Source organism: Eptatretus burgeri, chromosome 10 (genome assembly GCF_056783735.1).
Source record: "Eptatretus burgeri isolate ZD-2024b chromosome 10, Ebu_testis_v1, whole genome shotgun sequence".
NCBI lineage: Eukaryota > Metazoa > Chordata > Myxini > Myxiniformes > Myxinidae > Eptatretus > Eptatretus burgeri.
The window spans coordinates 101,706,440-101,721,501 of NC_140970.1; the positions used below are offsets into that span (position 1 = coordinate 101,706,440).

Consider the following 15,062-nt stretch of genomic DNA (forward strand, 5'->3'; position numbering starts at 1 on the left):
ATTTGAATGTGAGTAAGTCTATAAAGTATGTACAATTAGAATGTGAGTAAGTCTATCATGTATGTGCAGTTAGAATGTGAGTAAGTCTATAAAGTGTGTACAATTGCAATGCGAGTACATCTATAATGTATGTACAATTAGAATGTGAGTAAGTCTCTCAAGTATGTACAATTAGAATCTGAGGAAGTCTATAAAGTATGTACAATTAGAATGTGAGTAAGTCTCTCAAGTATGTACAATTAGAATGTGATTAAGTCGATAAAGTATGTACAATTAGAATGTGAGTAAGTCTATAAAGTATGTACAATTAGAATGTGAGTAGGTCTATAAAGTATGTACAATTAGAATGTGAGTAAGTCTATAAAGTATGTACAATTTGAATGTGAGTAAGTCTATAAAGTATGTACAATTAGAATGTGAGTAAGTCTATCATGTATGTACAGATAGAATGTGAGTAAGTCTATAAAGTGTGTACAATTGCAATGTGAGTACATCTATAAAGTATGTACAATTAGAATGTGAGTAAGTCTCTTAATTATGTACAATTAGAATGTGAGTAAGTCTATAAAGTATGTACAATTAGAATGTGAGTAAGTCTATAAAGTATGTACAATTAGAATGTGAGTACGTCTATAAAGTATGTCCAATTAGAATGTGAGTTTGTCAATAAAGTGTGTACAATTAGAATGTGATTAAGTCTATAAAGTGTGTACAATTACAATGTGAGTATGTCTTGAAAGTATGTACAATTAGAATGTGAGTAAGTCTATAAAGTGTGTGCAATTAGAATGTGAGTAAGTCTTTAAAGTATGTACAATTAGAATGTGAGTAAGTCTATAAAGTATGTACAATTAGAATGTGAGTAAGTCTATCATGTATGTGCAGTTAGAATGTGAGTAAGTCTATAAAGTGTGTACAATTTGAATGTGAGTAAGTCTATAAAGTATGTACAATTAGAATGTGAGTAAGTCTATCATGTATGTGCAGTTAGAATGTGAGTAAGTCTATAAAGTGTGTACAATTGCAATGCGAGTACATCTATAATGTATGTACAATTAGAATGTGAGTAAGTCTCTCAAGTATGTACAATTAGAATCTGAGGAAGTCTATAAAGTATGTACAATTAGAATGTGAGTAAGTCTCTCAAGTATGTACAATTAGAATGTGATTAAGTCGATAAAGTATGTACAATTAGAATGTGAGTAAGTCTATAAAGTATGTACAATTAGAATGTGAGTAGGTCTATAAAGTATGTACAATTAGAATGTGAGTAAGTCTATAAAGTATGTACAATTTGAATGTGAGTAAGTCTATAAAGTATGTACAATTAGAATGTGAGTAAGTCTATCATGTATGTACAGATAGAATGTGAGTAAGTCTATAAAGTGTGTACAATTGCAATGTGAGTACATCTATAAAGTATGTACAATTAGAATGCGAGTAAGTCTCTTAATTATGTACAATTAGAATGTGAGTAAGTCTATAAAGTATGTACAATTAGAATGTGAGTAAGTCTATAAAGTATGTACAATTAGAATGTGAGTACGTCTATAAAGTATGTACAATTAGAATGTGAGTAAGTCTATAACGTATGTACAATTAGAATGTGAGTACGTCTATAAAGTATGTCCAATTAGAATGTGAGTTTGTCAATAAAGTGTGTACAATTGGAATGTGATTAAGTCTATAAAGTGTGTACAATTACAATGTGAGTATGTCTTGAAAGTATGTACAATTATAATGTGAGTAAGTCTATAAAGTGTGTGCAATTAGAATGTGAGTAAGTCTTTAAAGTATGTACAATTAGAATGTGAGTAAGTCTATAAAGTATGTTCAATTAGAATGTGAGTAAGTCTATAAAGTATGTACAATTAGAATGTGAGTACGTCTATAAAGTATGTACAATTAGATGGTGAGTCATTCTATAAAGTATGTACAATTATAATGTGAGTTCCTCTAATTACGTATTGATAGGATGTATGTCTCTAAAAGATATACTCGCATTCTAATAGTATGTTCTCAAGTTCAGTTAAGGGTAGTATTTTGAGTATCTATAAAATACATACAATTGGAATGTGAATCTACACTAAAACCGAAAAGGTCTGTTTGTCTGCTGTATGAACATAATCTAATGTTCTCAATGCATCGGGTACACACCAAACAAACACCTAACTCTCCTGGTGAGTGTCTACAATCTTATTACTCTTTCTCGTTGCAAACTATCAGCAAACATGATATGATAAGCATATCATGTTTGCTATCATGATAGCTATCATGATATCATGTTTGCTATCATGATATAAACTATCATGATAAGCAAACAAGCTATATGTATGCCATATTTAAATCTCAGCACAGCAAAAATGTTTCTGTGACGCCATATTTGGATCTGAGCACAGCACGGATGAATTCAACATTTAAGTATGCTAAACAAAAGCCATTCTCTACCCTTCTCCACAATAGATGTTTTTGATTCCTGATGTTCTCCTAAAGAAATGTGTATCAATCTTTTCTCAATTCAAATTGTATATCAAACTATAGAGTTCATAGAACACATTACTCTGCACTGTCTTGAGAAACAAGGACGTGGGCGGTGTCTGCGAGCGACAAATATGATTGGTCGAGATGACGTGAAACGCTGTAAATTTTGTCAAAGTACTGCTAAATGGGTTTTGAAAGTTATAAAATGTGATTTGTGTTCTACAGTGTTCAAGTATATAATTCAAATGAAATAAAATAAAGGTTTTAAAGGTCGTAGAAAAAAATTCCGGAAATTTATCACCATTGGTGCAGCGCCTTTTACAACACTTTTTTTTTTTTGGTATACCTTGTCGAGGCTCATATAGAGCAAACACACAACACACAGTAAGGGGGGCATGAGACAAGAGGGGTGGGAGTGGAAAGGACAAAACAGAGGGGAACAGAGACATTAGGAGATCTGTGGAAGGGAGAGGGATTGGGCGGAGAACATGGGGAATACAAGATGGACATTATAGGGACGTTCAGGAAGGAAAGCAGGGAATTTGACGGAGGTGGGTTTGGGGTAGATGAACGGGAGTAGAAAAGATCGAGGACGATATGAGGTGGTGGTGAACAGCTGTTTTGAAGGCCTGGAGGGAAGTATGGGATTGAACAGAGTGAGGGAGTTTATTCCAAAGGCGGGAAAAAAAGAGTAATGAAAGAGTGACGGTGAGCAGTGATTCGTGATTTTGGTAGTTTTACCAGAAGGGGGTTGTTGATGGACCTTGAGCGCCCTGCAGAAATATAGTGGGGACATATCGCAGACACTTCAAGGAAGGGGCGAGACCGGAGAGGAGTCGGTAGAAGATAGAAAGACCACCAATTGTTTGTCATTCATGCTAACATGGCCATTGTCACTAAAAATAAATCTGGATGTGCAGGTGGGTGTGATTTATACCTGAGACATGAACACAAATGAAGTACAGTAATTCAAGCATGAAGTGTTGCAGACTCGAGCGGTCGGGAGTATAAGGCTAACTCTTCATAGCTTGACCAAAATTCCCGCAAAAAGACCAAAAGTGTGTTGCTCACTCAAATTGAGCATCTGTCGGCATAGTGCGGCCATCGTACGAACGTGCTTGTGAAGACTAGGCATAAGGGCATGATGCATCTGTTGCTTGATAAATTTGTCTTAAATTGGTAGATCTTATGAAGAGTTTGCTCAAACCTGAACTGAAAATAACAAGTTAAAATTTTAACCTTGATGTACCATTACCGCAGCAGTGTGCAAGTCCGACACAATACCCTTTACCCACTGTCTGTCCACTCATCGTACGTGTAGTGCTGGCCACCCTACATGTTTGCAAACAACATTATCAAACTTTATGTCTCGAATTCTGATGTACCATACTCTGTGACAGAGAGTTGGTGCTGCCAAAGCAGTTTATTTGCCAGGGGTTATACTGGAGGGGAGGGGGTTGCGATTGCCATCCAAGCAGTAGTTACGGCAGGAATTTTTGAACTTGGCCATGGTGTCGGCGATAGCTCGACTACTCTTTGTGAAGGACACCATGATACCTCCAATAGATAGGCCTAATTCACTGTTGAATTAATGACAGGGCATATTCTTTTTTCATTTGAAAAAGTTCCAAAATTGAGGCATTAATTGGACTCTGTATGCATCTCTGCCAGTACAGGTCATACAGGACAGTGCCGCATGCATGGGATGATCATGTTCAATGGTGCTGTGTGGTCACCCCGTTCCTGTGTCACTTGCATTTGCCGTCATGGTCGCATTGCTTGTGATACAATCAAGTGTGAACACTCCCGCTGTCAATCAGGACTGGCTCAGGATACGCATTGCTGTGCCACTTGTGGAAATACAGGTGAGACTATCCCGTCATTTTGGGATATGGCAGGTGACAGACTGTTCGATTTTTGTCTTAAGATTTAGGTCAGACATCAGTCAGCTTATACAGTATAGCATGTACAGCATTGTTGATTGCAATATTATTTTACCAATAGATGTATTGTGGAACTTAAGCTCTGATTTAATGCACAATAACTTTGGAACTCCTGCAAAATTGATGAAATGTTTAAAATGAAAGCACAGATGCCCAGCAAGGCACGGCCCAGGTTTCTGGCAAGCCGTGCTAGTTCATAGTGCTTTCGTTGTGGTTCTTGGTGGGAGGCATTAAGTGTTTCGTCTTGGTGTCTGTGGTGTCCTGCTTTTTGAGAAATATTTTTTCATTAGTTGATTTTTTTCATTACTAGTGCATGCCCATGCGTGCGTGCCCGTACGTACGTGGCCGTACATGCAAAAAAGAAAGAAAGAAAAAGAAGAATTATGACGTCAATTGTGATGTCATAGCACCGTGTTTTGTCATTGATTTGGTAAATAAATGGCCATAACTTTGGAACCACTTGTCCGATTAATATCAAACTTTGAAAAGGCACATACTCAGGCCCCAGCAACATAGCTGGCAAGTTTCAATTAGATCGGACCAGTGGTTGTCGAGAAACAGTGGTCACAGACACACAGACACACTGCTGGAATTATATAGATTATTGAAATATTTTATTTTGTTTTGTTGTATTTGATTTTTTTTATTTGGTTTTTTTTCCCCCCAAATTTTAATTGCTCGGAGAAAAGCCTGTCAAAATGACAGGTGCACAAAACGCAACACAACACAGAGGATTACAATATACACACAGTTATATAGACTACGTCAGATTAATTATTTGCAATAAGGGAATTTGGTCAAAATGGGGGTACTAAACACGAACGGGTCAAAACGTTAGGTTAAGCGAGATATCTTTGATGTGCTTCAGGCGTTAATGTGAAATGCACAAACTTGCGGTGTACAAGCACAACCTTGACTGCTACTGAAATAAAACAAGGCCAAATGTGTCCAAGAGCCGTGTCCTAAAGGCAATAACAACAACAACTTCCGATATTTCGTCACGTGCCTTGATGGAGCCAATAGCGAGACCCGTCATGGAGGCTCCTGTTTATGACGAGAAAATCGTGTATTTACGAAATTACAACACATTAAATGGAATAATCTTTAAATAGTAACGTCAACTTTTCGAAACTTTAAAGCAAATGTCCGAATATATTTAAAAATTCATGATAGACGCTCTCAAAAGGCACCCTCAATGCGAGGATGTGTACAGGTGTTTAGTATTTAAGGAGATCCGGATCCTATAAATAAAAGAGCCGAGTCCTAAAGGTTTTGTCTTCACAAGAAGAAGAAGAACAACGCCGAGCTCCCTTAGAGCCACCTCTCTCGCAAGCGAGACGTGGCTAAAAACAACTCCGGTTATGTAATAAAGCTAAAACATGGCTCTTGCCGACGTGCACAGATAATACATCGTGTTCATATGGCTTGAATATATTCCATTCCACTGGACCGTGAAGGAATTATTTTTTTTTGGTCTTTTCACACTGAAGAGAAAACTTGTAGGGAAGTCATGGCAATTGTGAATACAACTTCTGTTTGTAGCCATTTTACCTCATGCCTTGTGCGGAGCCTATTGGTTCATTATATGGGGTTTGAAAAAAATCGATTTGGGGGTTGCGGGCACCAATAGTGACCACTATTTTCGTTGTGTCTGTCTGTCTGTTTGTGACTCTCTCCAGAGCATAGCTCCGTGACGTTTGATGCGATCTTGATGAAACTTGGACACAAGCTAGATATCATGGTCTAGTTGTGTCTTTTTGTATGGGGGGGGCATTCCATGCCCCTTGTGGGTGGAGCCACACCCACTTGAACTTTTTTTTAAATATATATATTTTTTCTTACAATTTCATTTCCTAGAAGCTGCGCATAATGTCCATAAGTACAACATATAAAAAATCCGATTTGATTTGGTCAATTTTGATGGAAGAGATAGGTTTTTACGGTAGGGCTTCCTCAAAAGCTTCCACTAACTCAATTGTACCTATCGTGGCATTGTTCAATAATACCCGCGAACCATCGTCGCCTCCCGGCTTGTTATTTATATTTTTTTTACTTAAAACAAATTCCGATTTCAATCTAGATTTCGAGATAATTATCCAAGCCTTGAGTTTTGATAGTCAAATGTGGAATCAGATTTTGAATATCAGCTTTGAAAGCCTTGGAAAAACACCATGAGTAGCTATCTTAACACGGAAAAACACCTTTACATGGATTTTGCCAAAGGCAGAAAATTATTTTGGGGAGAGGGGCAAATGAAGTCGCGACAACCTTCATCGTGTGACCCTTATTCCTCCTGTCAAGTTTGGTTGAGATTGGTGAAGTAACGACTGAATGTATCGCAGTCAAACATACTAAATTGTGTATTTTAGTATGATTACTTCATTTTCAATTTTTTGTTTTTCTTCCAAATTTCATTGATTTCTTTTTCAATTTTCAATTGTTAAATTTTTTTAATTCCTTTATTATTAATATTTTGATTTTCAAATCTTACTCTTAATTTGCAATTTGTCACGAGCTTTGACACCAACAATTTTTAGCTCGCCTGTTCGAAGAACAGAGAGCTATAGCGACGTTCAAATTCAGTGTATGGATAGAGTTTAATAACTACTACAAAATTGAACCGCAGCATTTTTCCAGATTCGATCACCAAGGGTGTCGAGGCTGAAATACGCAAAATTCGAAAAAATACTTTTTCTCGACCTACGTTCATTATTTTCAATACTTGTCCAACAGTTTTGAACGTGGAGAAACGAGACTTCGGAATTAAACACTTCGAGATATTTAGAAAATTTTACTCGAGCCGATTTTTGATTTAGGTTTTATTTTTCAAATTGTAGTCCTGTGAGGAGTGCCAGTTGGCAAAATACGCAACAGGAAAAATCTTGCCAGGCAGAGGAACAATTATATGTGAACCAATACATCTTGGCAATGAATCTTCGTTGGTGGATCGGTCAGAATGAAAAGCATGGTATCCAGCGCTTCGATCCTAGTGGATCCCTCGTTGCCTACCGGCTTGTTTGTTTTTTTCTTTCTTTCAATTTTTACATTATTTTGGTTTTCCAACAAGTGGATGATTCATCTGTTGCTTGATGTTCAATGATACGGTGTGGCCACCAGTTAATGAACACATTACATTGCACTAGCCTGGAGGGAGGCATTTAGGGCTGAATTTATGAAAGGCGCTTAGCGAGTGTCTTGCTAAAACGTGCCTAACTCTTAAACGGTGACAAAGACGTCTTTGTATGTGCACAGCTAACCGCCCGTCTCAATAGTAACTCACTAAGGGAGGAAAACAGCTCCGATTAACCTGTGAAACACCACACGTATCTCCAACATCCAATTGAAATGATGCACTTGCGTAGAATTGCAACGCCACTGACAATTGTTGGAGAGGACTCAGCACATTGCTCCTCATCGTAGGTTGATCCAGGTCATCTTGCACTAGATTCAGCAGCCAACAAAATGATTCCTTCAAGAGTCTGTAACTCTGGACAAATTTGATATTGTCATACTTCTCCAGAAGATTGCATCTCTCCTCGAAAATTCTCGATGCACAAAGTCGGTGAACTGCCCTATTCCTATCATCCTCTTCTGCCTCGTCTTGAGCTGTTTCAAGCACTCCTAACCCATTCATATTCACCATCCCATGTGCAGTAAACTACCATTTATAAGCCATGCAATGCTTTCATAGGCCTTAAACACACTCTTCAACATACCCTTGCCAACATGGAAAAGTTCTTTTGTTATTTAAATGCTTGTGATTAGGTTTTGATCTGCATTACATAATCGCTCTTCAGGATTGACGATTAACCTTAAACGGGTGATCATTGCCCTATAAGCAATTCTACACACACGTCTAACTCTTAAACGGCTTTCATAAGTTTGGCCCTTAGTGTTTAGTCGTGGTGTCCCACTTGTTTGAAAAAAGAAACAAGTTTGTTCGCATTATGAAGAACAATTTCAAGTTCTACCAATTGGCTAATGTTATGAGTTGGCGAGACCGTGAACCATCAGCGGTCTCTGATCACAGCCCTCTAGTTTATGAATTTATATCTTCCCGACTACAACCAGTGTTTTGCTAATCAAATGTTTGTTTTTCTTGCCATTATCACATAGGTCCAGATGATACTGATTCAGCAACTGACCCATCGAGAGAGGCACAGAAAGAGCAAAAGCCGATCGAAGAAACGGATAGTCGGAAGGATGAAGGTGAGCATGTGCAACAACGTAAACTCTGGGAAGAGAGGAGGAGGGAAGAGGAAATGAAAGGAGAAAGAATTAAAGCTGATGAGAGAACTGACGAAAACAAGAAATCGGAGGAAGAATGGAGTCTAAATGAGAAGGAGCAAAGGAGACTGGAAATGGAGGAAAATAGGAAAGAAGATCAAGAAAGGAGAAGAGAAGACGAAGAGAGGAGAAGAGTGGAACAGAGGATAAAAGATGAAGAGCAGAAACGAAGGAATGAGGAGCGAAAGAAATACGAGGATGAACTGCGCAGGCTCGAAGAAGAAGTGCAAACCCGATGGGAGCTTGAACAAAAGAGGAAGATAGAAGCACAGCAAAGGCAAGCAGAGCAACGACGAAAGCAAGAAGAGGAGCAAATGAGACGCTACCTCGAGAAAGAGATTCTAGCACGGCAACAAGAGGAGGAGCAGGAAGCAGAAGAAGAAAAACGACGTCGATGCCTGCAACATGGATGTTCATACACTTCTTCCACGACTGAGACTGTGGAGGGCCTGCATCCAGACCTGGAAGAACCTTTTTTCTTTGCCCCACCACAGGCACGGCAACCATTTTACCAACTCGAAGGAGACCAAGTTTCACTACCGAGTGGCTGCTCTCTGTTAATCAACACGTTACGTTGCACTGGCCTTAATCTGAAGGTGCTGCCCTTGCTGCAAGCGAAGCATCTGAAACACCTTTACATTAATGGTTGGTGAACATCAACAGGGAATTAAGTAAAAAGTTTGAAATGACACTTTATTTTCTACATTGGTAATGACACTGATAATGCGTTCTGAATAATAACCTCATATAATATCTCTATGATATCTCTGCTGTCGTTGGGCAGGATGGTACGCACTTCCTTTTGAGTTGTCAATTCTGGGTTTCATTCCTGACCCAATTTATAAACTGTTGGATCGATTCTTCACAGACAGCAAGTTGCATCACAAAGCGTGCTGTCCCTCTGATGGACATTAAGCTGGGTGTCCCATATGCAGGCATTCGTGGGCATAAAAGATCCTATGTTGTCTTTCGCATAGATTAAGGGAGTTATTGCTGCCCCCCCCTGAACAAATTCCAAGTTTCTGCCACCTTCAGTCGAACATCAGGCCTGGCCAACCGGTTTGTGAAACACTTGTTGAAAAATTCCCCTGCACCACCCCACAAGAAGGTGAGTGAGTTAATTTATAGCTGTAATTATTTTTATTTATTTTTACGACTAAGCACTGAAAAACAGAAATCAGTGCCCCCTTGTATCATGAAAATGGTACAAAAGTGGTTGGGGGCAGAATCGGACTGCAGTGCCATCCACCGGATGAAGAACATGCCTTCCACAGCTTCAGTAACAGTGTACGCACCCTCTTCCCCACGGGTGGGGTTTTGTCATTGCCATTGGCTCATACTAGCTCTTCCACCTTTTAATGGCATTTGTGCCATTAATGGTTTCACTACTCCCTCTCAAGCTACCTGAGTTGTCACAAGCTGATCGAAATGGATGGGTGTTTTTTTTTCGGAGACACCACTGACTTACTGGATGACCATTGGCCCCAAAAGGGAACTCATCCATTCTTTGCCAAATGTTTGGAATCCTGCAGGGTGTCAGTCATTCTCTCCACTGGCAAGCCAATGGGGAAGTCGGTTTAGTCGCCAACAACCCAACTATGCAGCAGGAAACACAAGGTTACATGTTACCAGTGTCAGTCCAAAGACTGACCTGTTGTGATAGTATTATTATTACTACTACTACTACTACTACTACTACTACATATGCAATGAATATGGGACTTTTATCGAAATGACATATCAACATTAACGAGGCCTTTCACGTATACACTGTGTGTGTGTTTTCAGTGACGTGTTTTTGCTCGCCAGGCACTTTTAATCTTCCATTGCTAGCGCAAAATCTGTAAGTCAAATAGTCTTTTAAACATAATCAAAATGGTTAACCATAATTGTTGTGTTCCTGAATGCAAATCGGACTCACGAAAATATATTAAATACGAGAAGTATCCATGGATGCGAGGTGTCGAGTTCCCACAATTTCCTGATAATACCAACGAGTGGTGGCAGTGGATATCTCTCTCTCACACACACACACACACACACACACACACACACACACACACACACACACACACACACACACACACACACACACACACACACACACACACACACACACACACACACACACACACACACACACACACACACGCAAAAATCCAGTACAATTTCTCTTGGGGTGCTGGAACCAAACAAACAATATATCTGTAACACCCCTCACAGCTCCCACCCCCAACATGATTAATAGTAAATATCATAATTTTAAAAGTTGATTTTAAACTTACTCTGTGCATTCACAAGCCACAGATATGGCCTTCCCATCGGTGTTCAGAAGCACCCAAACCAGATAAGCGGTCTCCCTAGGAAATGTCTGCCTGTACATCTGGCCCTCACATAAATATAGGTCGCCACAAACTTTGTGTATTTATTTACACGTCATGAATATGTCCTTTGTCGATGAGTTGGTCGAGCCATTATTTTGTTGGTAATGATGCCCGGCATCGTCTTTCCAATTGCAGACGTCCAATAAATAAATAAACCAAACATGCCATTTTCACAGGTGGCACTCCCACGACATTCAAAGTCCATTCACTAGCAGTTATAGTTAGAGATTTGGGAAGAACGTGCACGTCCACAGTTCGGGCCTAGCACCAGCCCACATCGTCTGGAAGTTTTTGCGATACGGGCAAGGCAGCTGCAAGATCTCAACCCTTTGGGCAAGCTAAGAAAGCCTTTCGTTTTGCAGAGGCACACCCCTTTCTCTCGGGTAATTCTCTAAGTATTTTGGCTTCTTTTAGAAGCTTTTTGAGATGTTAGTTAACAATCCTTATCTCACATGCACAATATATGTTAACATGCCCCGGTGACCACTGTTTCTAGGGGTTTCTGCGCATACACACCGAGCATTCTGGGGTGGATTATATCATTTTGAAAGTCAGGGAATTTCATCACTTTTTCAGTTATGCCCTTTTTAAACTTATAAGATATCACATATTATTATATATATACATGGGTCAGTGTTTAGCTGCCCTGACTCCACCCCTACTGCTTTACACCCATTGGCTGGACAGCTGGCCTGACTCCACCACAATAAAATAATGTGCTGCCATTGCAGAAATCCTGCCCTTTTATTTGGGAAGGCACTACATCTGTGGCATTACCGTTACCTATAACCTGTAACATATTGCAAACCGTACCTACAACCTACAACATGTTGAATGAATGTGCCAAGTTAATCCTTCCTGATTTTTCTGATAGACAATCCAAACCTTATACTCATTGACAGAAAACGACATCACCACAGTCCCACCACATATTTTTGATGGGCTGCCTAACCTTGAATGGATGGATCTGAGCAGGAACCTCATTACAACCAGACATGTAGCTCCTGCAGTCTTCCAGGTAACTACTGGGATGCTCGACATACAAACTTTTTGATTGTTACCAAAATTATCAGTAATGTTAGAAATGTGAAAAAATATTATCATGAAACTCATTCATATCTATAATCACCCAATGTCTTGGTCAAATGCTATCTCCTCCAATGTAGTCTATTTTCCACCCGTCTTTATCCTCCTGCCCCGTTCAACCCGAATACCCTCCCCAACCATTCCAGGATTCTAGTACACAATTACACAGTTAACAAAGCACAAGGAAAAGGCCATTCAACCCATCTTGACTGTGTAAAGTAACCTCCCAGAGTTCTTGATACAAACCAGTGCTCTCTAATCTGTGTGTAATATGGTGGTGTTGGTGGTATAGAGGTGGGGAAAGAAAACCAGTAGAAGGTGGGAGATGGGGAGGAAGAGGGAAATGGGTGCGTATGAGAAGGGTTGTTGAGAATTTAGATGATAATTGGGACTTCTGGTTTTTTTTTTTTGTGGAGACCTTAATATAATGATCTATTGTGGCTGGTTTGTTACCTCCACCAAAGAAGGTTGATGGAGGTTTTCACCCCTGTCTACAATAATTTCTGCTTGTCTGTCTGTGAGCAGGATACCTCAAAAAGTTGTTGACGGATTTGCACTAAATTTGGTGAACAGGTTGGGTGTGTGACAAGGACCCATTGATTTTGGTGAAGATCTGGATCCGGTTTGGAGAATTTTGAAATTTCTTTTTAAGCGATTCTTCACCATTGAGAGATGGGGCCAAAAACTATATGTATACGTATATATAGAGCATGATATTTCAAAAAGTTGTTGAAGGATTGGGACAAAACTTTGTGAAGCATTTGGGTTGGTGACAAAAGCAAGCCGATTAGATTTTGGTGAAGATCCGGATGCATAACCAGGTTATCAGTGGAATACAAAACGTAAATTGTTCAGCCTGGCGGAGGTATGCGCTCTACAGAGCGCCATTCGAGTTAAGTGCTGTTGTGGCTAATTTGTATGTGCAGGTAGAACTGTACAAGCTGAAATTTCGGATTCTTTTACTTTTTCTTTTGGACACTGCCATGCAACAATGCCATACTCGTGTCCCGTGAATTGTAGAGTTGTTTGGGAAGGGCAGGATGTTACCATGGTATTATTTTTCAATACTTCAACCATTCAACAGAGCATGTGTTCATTCCAAAAAGACATGAATGCAAAATGAACAGCATTGCTATTAACTGTTGAGATATCGTATTGATTATCCCGTTCTCCCTCAATTCACCCCATCGCCTTCCCTTCCAAAGAACCTGACATTCCTTCGTCGGTTATACCTTGACGACAACCAGCTTACCCACATTCCACACCCCTTGCCAGCTTCACTTGAAGAAATCAGGATCAACAACAACCGCCTCGAAGTTCTGGATGCAGATTCATTCCAAGGTTGATCATTACATTTGCACTAGTTTTGTCAAAGTTGTTGTTGAGTGTGGTTATGGAGTAGCATTGCTGCAATTCCTTACAGTAATCGGGATGTACGATGTTGGCAAAGTGTGAGTTTTGTTTGAATGCACCAAAAAAAATATAACAGACTTAAAAATTTCCTCTTAAACATGGGTTAGGAAAATGTGCTGTGTCTGGTTTTCATAATGCAGCTTCTGGGGCAGTAGCCCTTCTTTCTGTTTGTGTTTGACAAGGTTTAGTACTCGGTACCGGTACATCCTTCCATTGAGTGATTCTAATCATTAACAAGCTCGAATGAGCTAAGATCCTCGTCTGCTTAATGATGACGTCATAAAAACGAATATGATGTCATTGTGATGTATCAAGTTTGCGATAAATTATCTGTGCTAATGCCCGGCTTGATTCCCGCAAACAAAATTCAAACGGCTTGCCTAGTTTTGGAGATAATGGTATAGGCGATTTCCATTAGCGGTGATATTATGACGTCAACTTTTTTCTCGGAAGAATTTCCAAAATCGGAGATGGTTACTGCCTGTGCGTGGGCTTTCTGTATATACATGGCAAGTTTCACGAAGATCCGATGAAAACTCTGGGTTGTGAAACAACTAGGAAGAATTTCCAAAATCGGAGATGGTTACTGCCTGCGCGTGGGCTTTCTGCATATACATGGCAAGTTTCACGAAGATCCGATGAAAACTCTGGGTTGTGAAACAGAAAGTCAAAAAATAGGAATGACATCATAAAAATTGATACGACGTCATAGTGATGCATCATATGTGTGGCAATTCATCTCTGCTAATGCCCTGTTCGATTCCCGCAAACAGAATTCAAAAAGCTTGCCGAGTTTCGGAGATAATTTTTTAGGCGATTTCCATTAGCTGAGATATTTTGACGTCATAACTTTATTTCTAGGAGGAATTTTCAAAATCGGAGATGGTTACTGTCTGCGCAGGGAATTTTTACATATATATGCCAAGTTTCAGGAAGTTTCGATAAAAACTGTAGGCTGTGAAACAAAAAATTCCACAAGAACAACAACGTGAGTAAGACTTAGAGATCCTCCATGAGGATGTCCATTTTATCTGAGTTTTTTTTTTTTTTTAACTTTATCACTTCGGAGTAGGTAAACATTCTATATATCAAGTTTGATTTGAAGGCATCATGAAATAAGCTCAGATGGCATCAAAATATGAAAACTTTGGAGGGGGGAGGGGGGGAGGGGTGGGGGTGAATATTTTGCGGGCCACTGTGGATGTATTGCTTTCTGATAAATCTTGTTTCCTTTTTTTTCTCAGGACTTTCTCATCTGGTGGCTTTGGAACTAAAGAACAATCGACTGAGTGAGAGCACCATTACTCCGGGAGCTTTCTCTCCCCTGATGGCTCTCACTTTCTTGCGGCTGGAGCTCAACTATTTCCGCCTCATCCCATTTGACTTACCACAATCACTGGAGGTTTTTGTTCCTTTTCTGACTGTCTTCCATAATATTTTGGTTTGCACTGGGTTTGTAAAAAGCCAA

At 39.5% G+C, this 15,062-nt stretch overlaps 2 protein-coding genes across 2 annotated transcripts in view; one reads left to right on the plus strand and one right to left on the minus strand.

The window, feature by feature from the left end:
- LOC147019307 (protein BTG2-like) overlaps nucleotides 1-15,062 on the minus strand; it is a 104,108-nt gene that overhangs the window by 62,863 nt on the left and 26,183 nt on the right. The window lies entirely within an intron of this gene.
- The window catches only part of ECM2 (extracellular matrix protein 2), an 88,157-nt gene that overhangs the window by 58,229 nt on the left and 14,866 nt on the right, over nucleotides 1-15,062 (plus strand). Inside the window, exons 4-8 of the mRNA XM_085899689.1 lie at nucleotides 4,158-4,346; nucleotides 8,541-9,356; nucleotides 11,998-12,113; nucleotides 13,387-13,522; nucleotides 14,839-14,996. Coding sequence (XP_085755815.1) covers nucleotides 4,158-4,346; nucleotides 8,541-9,356; nucleotides 11,998-12,113; nucleotides 13,387-13,522; nucleotides 14,839-14,996 — 1,415 coding nt within the window. The remainder of the gene's footprint in view (nucleotides 1-4,157; nucleotides 4,347-8,540; nucleotides 9,357-11,997; nucleotides 12,114-13,386; nucleotides 13,523-14,838; nucleotides 14,997-15,062) is intronic.